The sequence below is a fragment of the Patiria miniata genome, unplaced genomic scaffold (assembly GCF_015706575.1).
Source record: "Patiria miniata isolate m_02_andy unplaced genomic scaffold, ASM1570657v1 HiC_scaffold_25, whole genome shotgun sequence".
NCBI classification, from domain to species: domain Eukaryota; kingdom Metazoa; phylum Echinodermata; class Asteroidea; order Valvatida; family Asterinidae; genus Patiria; species Patiria miniata.
The window spans coordinates 3,740,099-3,754,368 of NW_024037064.1; the positions used below are offsets into that span (position 1 = coordinate 3,740,099).

Sequence of the window (14,270 nt, forward strand, 5' to 3'; positions counted from 1 at the left end):
ATTTCGCTAGTTGACACGCACTGTTCCTTTGTGTGTGACGCACGCACACCAGGGGATTTGTTCTATGTACACGCAGTGGCCGCGCTTCGCAGCAAATGAATTGCAGTCAGGCAAGATGGCGTTGGTCGGTCACCCCCAACTGTACTCTCTTTGTCGGTGAGGGGGTACTTGTGAACGGAGCAGGGACAAACCGGCCCAATCCGTGGATTAAGTGTTTTTTGGCCTAGTTGATTTGAAAAAACAAAGCTAGCCTAAATATTTATTAAAAATTGGTCTCTATGTCTCTCTGTAGGTTGCCATCAAGATAATAGACAAGACGCAACTGGACGAGGAGAATTTGAAGAAGATTGTTCGAGAGGTGCAGGTGATGAAGCAACTTAGGCATCCGCACGTCGTCCGTCTTTATCAAGTCATGGAAACAGAGAGGAACATGTACTTAGTCACCGAGTATGCCAGCGGTGGCGAAATATTCGGTAGGCTGTTGTGGCAGTGTTAGAGCTGTGACGTTACGTTTAATGTTGTATATGTTTAAACTTTTTTTTTTTGCTGTTTAAGTGTTTAAAGGGCTCACTAAGGCCAAAAAAAACAGTCTCCGGTTTCTGGTATGGCATGTATGGGCGCGCGTCGCCGTAGCCATGCGCGTCGGCAAAATGAAAAAGGTTTTTTTTCAATGAAAGATGATGTCTCAAAACAGCCAAACTCACTGGTTTGACTGGAATCCTGCTGCTGCACAATTTTAACGTGTTTTTAGATTGGTCGACGATAAGCTTTATGTGGCCTCTCTGGACTCCCATTTTTTTGCACTAAGTTTAGTCGGGCACCATTTGCAGTCATCAGCCGACATTTGAAGTAAAAAAATCAGGTTAAAAAAAAAAAAAGCCGCGTCGCCGCACCACTTTTTGGTCAAGCTCCATGACAGAAACCGGCGACTATTTTTTTTGGGCCTAATTGATCTTTTTTTTTAATGCAATACTGGAAAATGCACCTTTAAATGCACATGTACATGTTCCATAAGTTTGTTTTCAGTCTTCAATACTTGGCGGTGTCAACTGTGTTTGATGCCTGTTTGTTAGTTATGCTAATGAGAAATTCTGCATTCATGAGCAAAAGCAAAATATGATTCGATAAAAATGATATGATAAAAATGTCAGTGTTAGAACTTATTTAACAGCACAAACATTTGCTGGAAGTTTAGATTTTTTTATGGTGGTTCATTGTCGTTTCAGTACATCCAGTGCAAGTCAGTCAGATATTTTTAAACAAATGTTTTCGAAGAATTTGTGGGCTAGGGCTGTCCATTTGGCACGACACACACACACGCGCGGTTGTTATAATTCGTCGGATCCATAGATCAGTGCGCGACATCGCGTAGCTGCAATCAGCTCAGTGAGAACGTGTCTCAGACGCTGAATTCAGGCGCAATTCAAAACATGATTCAGCAACTTTTGATTTGAAATTGAGATCCTAGAATGCTGTTTTTCTCGGAATATACAGCTGAAGCTGAGCTGAAACTTCATCAGGTTAGTTGTTAAGCACCCTTCTTCAGATTTTGAGCACTTTTGTTGCTTCAAAAGAACAAAATGCACAAATTACATGTACAAATGATGGACTATATCTTTAAATATGTTAAATCTATGTTACTGTGGATCTGTCACTTGTTTACTACATTTGTGTACTTGTAAGAACAGCGTACAGTACAAAGGCCTACATGTACATACACCCACATACATTGCATGACATTTGGCTTGTGTTTAAGTGAATATCTACATGTATACGGTATCGTAAAATTGCATCATAAAATCCTCAGAAGCAGTCTTAATGATTGAAGAAAACATTGCCCTTTTCATTTGTATGGGTTCATTCTCATTAAATTATGGATTTCTGAAAACTTTGCAAACTAAAGGCTGTACATGTACATCTACAATGTACACAAAAATAGACATGTCCACAGTGCCAAATACGTACATACGTACAAGCTTTAAAGTTCCTTTTCCCACGCTAAATTTAGGGTTCACCTCAAAAACTAGATTTTGTTTTGAAATCTACAGTAGATAGCAATGCAAAAGTTATTCACTGCCAAATGAAACACGGAGCAAAACAAATTTGCCCATTACAGGTTTTGCAAATATTTGCGGCTCGGCAATAATGCAGGCGTATATCGCCTACGTTATGTAAAGCAAGCCAACATAATTTTTAAGCACATTTTCAGAAGTCTGGAAAATAGAAATAGACAAAAAGTAGTGTTTCCTATGTAAAAATCAAACAAAAGGATAATTTCAATAAGCCTTTTCGCAACTCCAATTGCGCGTGTGCGAGATCTACTTGACGCCCAGTTTCCAGAGATGAACAAAGCAGATGAATGCACATGGGGACGTGGTAACTGAATCCACACTTTGCAAATTTTCATACATGTATATAGTTAAAAGGAAGATGGACATTTTTGTTTGCACAAAAGTTGGAGCTTACAAAACAGGGAATATACTGTACAACATTTGCACAACAAAAAAAAAACTACCAAATTATTATGAAATACCTTACTTGACTGTTACAGTGTTAGTGAATGACACCTGGTGTGCTGACATTTTCAAGGAAAGTGGTATGTTTGAAGCCATTTCCAATGCTGGTCGGCCGACCAGCATTGGAAAAAAATGCTCCTTATTTACCATATTTAGTTAGTCCGCATTTTGTTTGCAATCGATTACACTGCTACATGTATGAATGGGTACAAGCCAGCTAGACTGGTTCCCTGACCTTACAATTCCCTAAAGTCTATTAATTGCTACGTTTCATCTTACATGTACGGTAAGTGGGGTCAGGAAACTAGACTACAAGAAAAGGATCGACGAAGACAAAACTTCAAACAAGTCAATATTTGCTATAAAATACTAAGGCCAAAAAATAAAGTCTCCGGTTTCTGGTATGCGCGCGCGTCGCTGTAGCCATGCGCGTCGGCAAAATGAAAAAGTTTTTTTTCCAATGAAAGATGATGTCTCAAAACCGCCAAACTCACTGGTTTGACTGGAATCCTGCTGCTGCACAATTTTAACGTGTTTTTAGACATGTTAGATAGGGTTATGGTCGAGAATAAGCTTTATGTGGCCTCTCTGGTCTCCCATGATATTTGCCTAAGTTTAATCAGGCGCCATTTGCAGTCATCAGCCGACATTTGAAGCAAAAAAAAACAGGTTAAAAAAAAAAAAGCTGCGTCGCCGCACCACTTTTTGGGCAAGTTCCATACCAGAAACTGGAGACTTTTTGGCATGTTTGGGGGGGGGGGCCTAATCCCACAAATCCATCCATTTCTGAAAATTACAGCAAAAGTAAATAATGTACCGGTACATGTTTATTTAATATTATTTTCAAGTAAACTTGAGACCTTGATCCTGATTGGTCAATCCATGGCAACAAGTCGTGCTACATATAACCATGTGCATGGCCACGGTCCATACCGCACTCCGCGTATTGCGCTATTCCAAGATGCGCACACCATTACACGCACCTGTAATAGGATAACTGCTGAAAATCTTTTTAGTGTGTCAAGTTTGCTTGAAGATAAATTCGTTATCACGCTCGCGCTCGTGGAACACGGAAAATTTATGCGTCTGTGTCCCACATGCCACTCGGTCTTTGGCTTTGTGGCGTGTGGGACACAGACGCACTCCATTATTCCGTGTTCCACTCGCGCTCGCGGGATAACTAATAATGTACCGGTAAACTGTTTGTGACAGTGTGATTGATCAAACAATAGGAGATAATGAACTTTGCTCATTTCTCATTTTTCATTTTTGCCTGTGCCATAGATCACCTCATATCCCACGGTCGGATGACAGAGAGGGAAGCAAGACAGAAGTTCAAACAGATTGTTGCAGCCGTCCACTATTGCCACTGTAGAAAGATTGTACATAGAGATCTTAAGGCAGAAAATCTATTACTAGACGCCAATAAGAATGTCAAAATAGCAGGTGGGTATGTTAAAGGGGCGTGCCTTGAGAGTCTGAGGGGGCCATTCACCTTTACCCTTAAAGGATATAAAGTTAGCCTTGGTCAAGGCGTTCAACGATAGTGTCCGATGATCGATGGTTCGGCGCTAACATAAACAGTCAGCTACAATGTACAAGATCAGTTGGTGTAGGCTGCAATCAGTTGGTGCTGACGAACACCTTGGAACAACCATGCGTCTTGGCTTATGTTTGTCTTATTTTGTCGTGGGATTTCCAGCGACAACCCCAAATGTGAATAAAGATGAGATTATTATTCAGTACTTGGTCGTGGAGGCTCATATGTTACATGGATAGAGAGCTGGATAGTGTGGCTGTTTTCTCCAACAAGTTTGGAGTCCTGTGGACAATATAACTCGACATAAATCCAGCGACATAGTAAAGAAAAGTGCCTGAAACAGGCCCTCGCGGCCATTGTTTTAAGGCATTCAATCGGCACTGACTGATTTGCATAGCTGCGTGAGGTTGCTGTTCATGCTTCATATAATATGTTTATTAATGCGCAGCTATTGTACATGTGTTAGCAGCCAATATCAATCATCAGGACACTATCATCGAAAGCCTTGACCAAGGCTAGAATAAAGTTGGATTGTTGAAGAACTGCAAGATTTTTTATTTCTGAATTCTACAGGACGAGCTTTCTCACATTTGAGGTTTCAAAAACCTTGAAAGCTGCATTCTATGTATGGGGCAGTAAACCAGTTAAATTTGAATTTAGAATTTGTTTAATCATATGTGAAAGCTGATATAAACAAAGACATTTTGGGAATAATCGCTATCCAAACACCGGTGAAAATCCCTTAGTCTGGAAGAGCCAATACTGGCCAATAAGAATCAAGATGACAAGCTCTCATAACCGACCCTGATTAGTCACTTTCGCTCTTACATCTGACTGGTATCCTTAGATAAATTTCAAGAAAATAATGTTTAAATATAGCATTTCTTGTCGTTTGTACATTTATAAATGAAATGATGAGCACTTAAGTACAGTGTACAGTGTAGTTAAGGAAAGATTAAAGACATGCTAATCCTTATAATTTGTACAGAAAATCTGTAAACTGGAAAGTGTCTATGAGTAACATCAACGCAACAGCGCCCTCAAGGGTCAAGAAATAGCATGGACATTATGAAACTGTTAAAAAAAAGTGCCCCTAACAAAAATTGGAATAAACTGAAAATAAATGTGCTTCAGTTTCATGTAATTTGGAGAGTAATGTGTAGTCTGAAGTCAGTTTCATGGCTGTTTTAAGTTGCCTGCCTTTGCACTGAGCTCGCTGGATTCTGTTTACGTATTTTCTTTGTTGTTTCAGATTTTGGTTTTAGCAATTTTTTTGAGAAGGGCCAGTTGTTGAAGACGTGGTGTGGGAGTCCGCCGTATGCTGCGCCAGAACTCTTTGAGGGCAGAGAGTATAACGGACCAAAGGCAGATGTCTGGGTGAGTAGTGTTGACTCATCATGGGGGCATGGTCCGACTACACGCTGTGTCCTTGGGCAAGCCACTTTACACCTACTTGCCGAAGGCAAATGTAAGGCCGATGTGAGGCTGATGTAAGGGTGTGTCAAGTTGTAGTACAGAGAGTGTGTGGCCAAGTGGTTAGGGTTTGTGACTTCCAATCAGAGGGTGAGGGTTTTGAATCCAACATACCAACTGCTGACTATGCCATGCCCTTGGGCAAGCCACTTTACCCTTACTTGCCTAAGGCAAATGTAAGGCCGATGTAAGGCTGTTTTAAAGGGTGTGTCAAGTTGTAGTACAGAGGGCGTGTGGCCAAGTGGTTAGGGTTTTAGGGTGTGTGACTTCCAATCAGAGGGTCAGGGGTTTGAATCCAGCTGCTGACTATGCCGTGTCCTTGGGCAAGCCACTTTACCCCTACTTGCTTAAGGCTGATGCAAGGGTGTGTCAAGTTGGGGTACAGGGGGTGTGTGGCCTAGTGGTAAGAGTTTGTGATTCCCTATCAGAGAGTCTGGGATTTGAATCCAGCTGCTGACTGTATGCTATGTCCTTGGGCAAGCTACTTTACCTCTACTTGCCAAGGGTTGTTGTTTAAGGGGAAGTGTAGCCTAGCTGGAGGTATAACGTTTGTGATTAATGGGGAAAGGGCCAGGTTTCCATCACATCACAAAGGGTCAGGTAGCCATCATATTCGAAAATATGACATGACGTGGCAAAGCTGCCTCCTATGAATGCACACATGCACTTCAGGTACAAAATCTGCATTGGCCATGTAATAACAGATACTTGGTAATATGCCTGGCACAGACATTTTTAAATGCAAGAAACAAATTGATGAATTCAAACATTTCAAAACCGATAACAACCATGACACTATTGACAGGAATTTTGTTGGTAAACAAACGTACGGCCTGAAATACCCAAGCTATCTCAAACCTTTCCGAGTGTCAGCGATATATAAATTTGGTAAAACTAAGGACATTTTTTGGAAACAAATAGGATCCTGACTGTTATTGGTCGTGTCTATTTTTAAGCTGTGGCGGCTACCGCGCCTAAGATTTGTCAGAATAGTTCAAATATTTTGGACAGGGAACCAGACCATCACGCCTTCTGTGATATTGGTTTCTATGGGTGATGACAGTTTGTTTCACTCTAATTGGCTGATAATTAATTTCCATGGTTCTTTCTTTTTGTCCAACACTCCCATTTGCAGAGTCTAGGGGTTGTCTTGTATGTACTAGTGTCAGGTGCTTTGCCGTTTGACGGGCCCACGTTACAAGGTCTGCGCTCGCGAGTCTTGTCGGGACAGTTTAGGGTACCTTTTTTTATGAGCCCAGGTAAGAAATATGTCATGATTGTGATTGTGATTGACTTACGATTGACTTGTGATTGGCATTTTACTGACGTGTGATTGGCATTTTACTGACGTGTGATTGACATTTTACTGACGTGTGATTGACATTTTACTGACGTGTGATTGACATTTTACTGACGTGTGATTGACATTTTACTGACTTGTGACTGGCTTGTGGTGTGCCTTTGGACTGACCTGTGACTGGCTTGTGATTAACAAGCGATTTGAATTGTGGTGATTTGTGATTGACCTATGATTTATTTATGATTTGTGCTGCAATTGAACTTGTGATTGACATTTTATTTACTTTTAATTGATATTTTACTCACTTGTGACCAACTGGTGATCGACTTATGATTGACTTGTGGTTGACTTACCAGTGACTTGTGATTTGACAATTTACTGACTTAAAACTGACATTCTACTGACTTTTGAGTGACCTTTGACTGGCTTGTGATTATTAATGGATTTGAATTGTGATGTCTTGTGATTAACTTGTGATTGAGTAACGATTTTCCCTGCGCTTTAACTTGTGATTGACATTTTACTGACTTGTGATTGACTTGTGATTGTGATGCGACTTTTGACTGACCTTTGACTGACTGAATGACCTGTCCTTGTGATTGACTTGTGTTTGCGATGCGACTTTTGACTGATCTGTGACTGGCTTGTGAACATTATGCGATTTGAATTGTGATGACTTGTGATTGGCATTTTACTAATTTTTGACTGGCTTTTGATTCACTTACGATTTAGTTGTGATTCACTTACGATTTACGTTGTGATTCAACTTGTGACCGACGCTATGGATTTGGGATGTGACTTGTGATCGACTTGTAATTTGACTTCCAATTGAATCGCATTTGACTTGTGATTGACTTATGACTGTGACTGGCTTGTGATTAAGATGGGATTTGAATTGATGACTTGTGATTGACTTGTGATTGAATTATGATATGTCCTGTGGTTTAACTTGTAATTACCATTTTACTGATATGTGACTGGCTTTTGATTGACTTCCGATTGACTTGTGATTGACTTGTGATTTGACATTTTACTGACTTGTGATTGACGTTCTGACTTTTGACAAAAGAACTTGTTATTGCTTTTTGATTGACTTGTGACTAATAGTAATAATAATAATAATAAGTAATAATAATATCTTGATCTTGATATCCTAACCATTCCTCTCCCCTGTAGAATGTGAACAGCTCATACGACACATGCTGGTCTTAGATCCCAACAAGCGTTATAACACGGACCAGATCCTGGGCCACAAGTGGACCAAGACCGGCGAGCCGGACACCCCCTTTGACGACATGATCGCGGAGTACGACCAGCTTGCCACAACGGTGAACGGGCCGGATCCAATCAACGAACTCATCGTCCAACATATGGTGTCCCTTGGGATTGAACGGGACCTCATCCTACAGGTCAGGGGCCAACGCTTGCTTAGAAAAAAACATTTGCTCATCAACCACATGTTACCTAGTCTATGTAATAGAATGATACATGTATGTGAGCAGATTCGCTGATTAATTAGGCAAGACCCGGCCTCTTGACCTCGCCTCTTGACCTCCTAGATTTTGACCAATCAGCGGGCGCTTTCTATATCGGGTTTTCCGTCATTCACCGGTTGCGCGTCATAGACAATGGATTAAAAAGCCCTGCGTCAAGCGCTCGGTATCATGTTACAGGATAACGCTCCCGGCTGTCGTTGCATTACAAAACACTGCATTTGAATTGACCAATCAAACGTTTAGTCCTGATTTGGGAATGAAATGACGTCAAGATTTAGTAAAGTCGACTCCGATTGGCTGAGGCGCGAGAAATCGCATAAATCTTTATGCTTTGATATATCAGACGTTAGACAGGAGTCTGGGCTCCGTGGATAACGGGTGATACTCAGACTACAGGTTACCAGCGAAAAACATCATGTGGGCAATTCCACTCGAAAGTTGACACCGCTAAAAAGTGGAAACTGTATGAAATCTTCCAAACTACAAGCATCACAACATCAAATAGGGTGTCAAGTTAAAGGGGCCAACAAATTCTTTCATTTGAGTGGTGTGTCAGTGAGATGGCATGTAGTTAAGTGTGATTTGGGGTAGATAAAAACCTGTTTATTTGTGTTCAAATCATGGATTTTTGGTAGTCACTTTGGCATGTTGTTTTTTTACATGCAAAATGTGACTGTTACTGAGAGTTTTTGTGTTTAAGGCGGAGAGAAAGATTCATATCATTTATTTATCTTAGATTCATAAGCTCATTTGTTAGGATAAAAAAAACGTTAATTTGTTGAAAAGTACTAATTGTTGGTTGGGTCATTTGTCAGTTTCCTTGGCATGATAACCAATTTGTCTATTTTTCCTTGCAGTCCTTGAGCGGCAAAAGCTTTGACCAATTCAGTGCAATCTATCACCTCTTCCTCGACAAGTTAAAACGCCACCAAAAATCCAATTCCCACCCTCACGACAAGAGTCGAATGGCCGCCGCAACGACTACCAGTCCATCACCATCACCAAGCGAGGGCGGCACATCAGACGGAATCGCGTCCATGTCGTCAGTTTCGTCGATATCATCAGGTGGGGGGCGGAGGCAGGGCTTGTTGCCCGGAGCGATACCCCAAGTGCGCTTCACGAACGAAAACGATCAGATTATCATTCAGGTAAGCACAAATGCGTAAATGTTAAGCTATCCTGGGTCGACTTTGCGATGACAAAGAACAGTTGGCGACTGACTTTTCAGGATCAAGCAGCACCTGAGCTGTGACTGTCGGGAACATATCAGTCACCCATTTTGTGTCTCCTGAGTGTACATGTGTAACTGCGATGATATGGAGATGATCATCATCAGTTGGCACTGAAAAAAAAACCAGTCCGAAGAGTTGAAAAATTTTACCTTCTGCGCAGCAATGGAACATGTTTCTGATAGGCGGGAATCAATCGCAGTTGACCGGTGAAGTTACGACGTCATGCGCGCATATGGAACGTCTTACTTGACATGAGCATTGTTATGATTGATCTGTGTCAAGATAATAATACTGGAGTCTTATTAAGCGCATGTATCTACCAACAATGAGGTTCTGAAGGCGCTGGAAATTATTAAAGACAGGTAAGTGAAGTGTATGAGAAATGTGAGACCAACTATGTAGTACCTTGAAAGGGTCTACAAGGTGCTGCGGCGCATATTGCAGCTGTTTGCTTCACAAGAAAAAGACAATTGCTCAGTTAAGTGACCTGTTTTTCCCATCTGCTCAGTCTGACCAACCAGTGGATGTAGACAGCGATCCTGAGGAACCGTGCCCAGAGGCCCTAGCTCGCTACCTCCAAGTCCGGCGGCATACCCTAGGCCCGGCAGACCCAAGCCAGGAGGTTCCAGACCACCTGAAGATGAAGCTTATGCCGGCTCAGCATGCCAATCCCAGTACCGAGGGGGGCAGCTTTGGCCAGCATCACCACCTTCTACCTACCTTGACTCCCGTGGTGCTTAACACTAACCTGCCCATGAACTTGCCATTGATGACTGGGCTCAATCAGCCAGAACAGCTTGTCACCTATAAGGTAAGGGGCTGCTGGAGGGGTTGGACAGGGCGTGTTTAGGTGGGGGGTATCTGATGGGTTTAAGGAAGAGAAATATCTGGGTGCAAAAGGGACAAAGTGGGGCACTCACTGAGCTTGAAATGGGTATGGGTAGATAACTGGGGATTGTGAAGGGGAAAGGTATGGGCTCTCGCTGGATAAGAAGGGGACAAGGAGGGGTACTCACTGAGCTTGACGGGGGATGGGTAGGGAACTAGCTGGGTGTGAAGGGGAAAGGTATGGGTTCTCGATGGGTGGGAAGGGGCAGAGTAGGGAGTTGGCTGAGTGTTGAGCAGGTAAGGTGGGAGACTGTCTGAGGGAAAGCAGGGGGACTGCTAGATGTGAAGGTGGTGGTGGTACTGGCTTTGTGCGAAGGGGTTGAGATGGGAAACTGGCTGGGTGCGATGGGCGTAAGATGGGGGAACTGGCTGGGTGTAAAGAGGGTAAGATGGGGGAACTGGCTGGGTGTTAAAGAGGGTAGGATTGAGGAACTTGCTGGGTGTGAAAGGGTTAGAAGGGGAAATAGCTGGGTGCAAAGAAGGTTTTGGGGGATCTGCTGGATGAAAAGGGGTCAAGGTGGGAGATGTGCTGCCTGCAAGGGGTCAACGTTGGGGGCAGTGGCTGGGTTTGGAGGAGAATGGTAGGGAACTGCCTGGGTTTAAAGGGGTAAGGTGGAAAACTGCTGGGTGTGAGTGAAGGGGGTAGGATGGGGGTGTTGGCAAGATATCCATTGTGGCTAAATCTCTGTTCCAGGAACAAAATCTTCTGAAGCCGCCAGCTCTGGAGGCCACGGGGGGTCACAACAGCTTCAGTCGTCGGGCGTCGGATGGTGGCGCCAACATGTACTTACACTTGCAGCAGTTTCAGAACCAGTTTCTCAGCAAAAGAACAAGCCAGCCAGTCAATGTGGACCTGACTGGACAGGTGAGGCCATGACAACACAATTGTGTTTGCTGAGTTTGACTATTGGTGTTTAGATGATTTCTTTTTAGATATGGACATGCATGAACCAGTGTTGTAGTCAAGTGCATTTCCACGAGTATGAGTACGAGTAGTTTGTCAAGAGTACGAGTACTTTGACATGAGTTAGGAGTATGAATATTATGCAATGAGTATGAGTATGACTACAAGTACTTTGCCATCAGTACGAGTATGAGTACGAGTAGTTTTTCATGAGTACGAGTATGAGGAGTATTTTGTCATGAGTACGAGTATGAGTACAAGTATTTTGCCACGAGTACGAGTATGCCATGAGTACAAGTATGACTACAAGTACTTTGTCATGAGTACTAGTATAAGTACGAGTACTTTGTCATGAGTACGAGTATGAGTGCAAGGCAGTTTTTTTCCATGAGTACGATAATGAGTACCAAAAAAATGTACTCGGTTACAAGTACCTTTCCATGAATACAAGTATGTGTATTTTGACATAAGTACGACTATGAGTGTGGTATTTGGCCATGAGTACGAGATTGAGTATGAGTATTTTGTCATGAGTATGAGTACTTTGTCATGAGTGCAAGTGTTGTGTCATGAGTAGGAGTATTCATTAGTATTTTGCCATGAGAGTGAGTACGAGTATGAGTACTTTGTGATGAGTATGAGTACAAGTACTTTGTCATGAGTAGGAGTATTCATGAGTATTTTGGCATGAGTATAAGTACGAGTATGAGTATGAATACTTTGTCATGAGTATGAGTACAAGTACTTTGTCATGAGTTGAGTATTCATTATCATTTTGCCATGAGAACGAGTATGAATACAAGAACTTGCCACAAATACAAGTATGAGTGCAAGGCACTCACACGTCATCCAATTGCCAGTCATGTCACAAAGTACATGTATTATGACAAAGGCATTCCTTGGCCAATGATCATGCCCTGTTGATTGTAACCGGACTTCAATGTATGATTTAACCTGTGATTCTCCTGTGATCTGACTTGTGATGAATTGGACTACAACATTGTTTCTTCGTAGCCAAGTCTGGGTATTTTGTGGCTGTGGCATTGGTTTTGCCATTGACATCCTAATAAGAGAAGCCGTAGTTGTAGAGAACATTGACGTTCAGGACTTAGCCTTACCTGTATAACTATCTGGTCTGTCCTTGTAGACCTCAGGGGAATCGTTACAACAGAGACTACCGCCGGTCTCAGCGACAGGCGTACCAGAGGAGGCGGAGAACTCGGACGAAGAGGAGCCTGACCAAGAAGAAGTTCAAAGGTCAGTGGGGGTCAACTGACTTGAAATACTGGTATCAGTTGAAGGATTCTTAACAACTTCCCTGGAAAAATTCCTGTGATGAAGTTATCAATAAGCATTCTTCCTCGCTAGAAGATTCTGGGGAAGCTGTTCAGAATCCTGCAACAAATACGACAGGCCTATTGCAGATTAACTTTTCTGCAACTTCTCCTGGATATTTTTTGAGATGACTCCTTACCCTTGGCAGAGTGGCAGATTGTAATGGGATGGAGAATTTAAAAGCAAAATTGGGACGCTGATCGGGAATTTGCAACAGGCAAACAAAACCCTGGCAATGCGCCTGCCTGGGTCCAAGGACTCCCAATTTAGCGACCACCCGCGAATGCTTTGACATATGAAAGTACAAACCAGAGCTTGGAGGTTGTTGCATGCAGAGATTGGCGGCAAAAACTCAACATACTGTGCTCTTTTTTGAGCTTACTGACATCTGAAACCCCCCGACCCCAGCCTATTTTCAGATTTCTTTCCAAAAAGCCAGTTTCATCACTACCAATCTTTATCTGAATGTTGCAAACCTGATGCAGTGTGGTACAGTGCATCACATGCTGCTCCATTGTAATATTAGTATTTTGTGTGACAGTAGTAACTTGATCATGTGACCATTCTAGACCAATGGAATGCAGCATCCAAGATGTGATTCAATAATGGAAATTCTTTGCTCTCCCAGGTATCTAAGGAACAGAGGCGGTCGCTTCAGGCACACGCTCTGCTCCGAAGTGCCCTCACATGACCTACAGGAAGAGCTGCGACGGAACCTCATACCGCAGCCAATCAACGTCCCCCAGCGTTCGTCCCGGCGGGAGCGTTTCCACGTCCCGCCTGATCGCAACCCTCACATGCGAGACATGAGTTTATACCCGCCGGCCAATTACGTCTACACGCGCCGGGCCTCGGACGGCATGCCCAACTTACATGCCTTCAAGGCCCATCTAGAGAGAGTGGCAGCCGGGGCAGCGTCAGGTGGGGGTGGAAGCAGCTCCGGAAGCCAGAAAAGCTCACTCAAGCAACTGCACAAGGAGTACCACCAACTACAGAAGCAGTGCTCACCGGTCGACCCAAAACTACAGGAGCTCCAACAGGCTCAACATCAACTACACAAGGAGAAGATGCTGAACCAGGTAACCCCGGCAACTGCATCCACAGCCCCAGAAGATGAGGAAGCAAAGAGGCAGAGAGAGCAAGAGGAAGATGATGAAGTGTTCTTCCAGTACCACAATCGCTACAGTCGGCGGGGCCAGTCCGCCGTGGTCCCTCCCCAACCCCTGACAGTATGTGATGGTGACGATGGGTGCAATCCGGGTATCGCTTGTAGGTCTTTCTCACCCGCCCCTAACAGCATTGGTACCATGACATTCAGGCTTCCACATCTCATGGGCAGGGCATATTAACGCAAGTCACACAAGTCAAAAAGCTGTCTCTCCATAAACACATTTTCAGTCCACTTTGTGTCCAGAGATTGGCTTCAGAGATGTCATTGAGTCAGTCAGAAATCTCCACAAGTCAATCACAAGTCATCCGTTCTCAACTCAAATGAGCTGTGACAAGAAACATATTCCTTTTGTCATTGTTCATTCACTGTTACTTGTGTCCTGACTTGTTGCTTAACTTATGACTGACTTTTGACT

At 43.1% G+C, this 14,270-nt stretch overlaps 1 protein-coding gene across 2 annotated transcripts in view; it reads left to right on the plus strand.

The window, feature by feature from the left end:
- The first annotated feature begins 296 nt into the window (after window positions 1-296).
- LOC119732891 (serine/threonine-protein kinase par-1-like) overlaps window positions 297-14,270 on the plus strand; it is a 36,854-nt gene continuing 22,880 nt past the window's right edge. The window contains exons 1-10 of one of the 2 annotated variants that reach the window (XM_038206481.1): window positions 297-473; window positions 3,801-3,962; window positions 5,309-5,433; window positions 6,665-6,788; window positions 8,006-8,238; window positions 9,183-9,473; window positions 10,066-10,368; window positions 11,140-11,310; window positions 12,497-12,606; window positions 13,313-13,913. In XM_038206481.1, the coding sequence (XP_038062409.1) occupies window positions 368-473; window positions 3,801-3,962; window positions 5,309-5,433; window positions 6,665-6,788; window positions 8,006-8,238; window positions 9,183-9,473; window positions 10,066-10,368; window positions 11,140-11,310; window positions 12,497-12,606; window positions 13,313-13,913 (2,226 nt within the window). In that variant the 5' untranslated portion in view covers window positions 297-367. The remainder of the gene's footprint in view (window positions 474-3,800; window positions 3,963-5,308; window positions 5,434-6,664; window positions 6,789-8,005; window positions 8,239-9,182; window positions 9,474-10,065; window positions 10,369-11,139; window positions 11,311-12,496; window positions 12,607-13,312; window positions 13,914-14,270) is intronic. The other variant, XM_038206482.1, reaches the window with a different exon arrangement.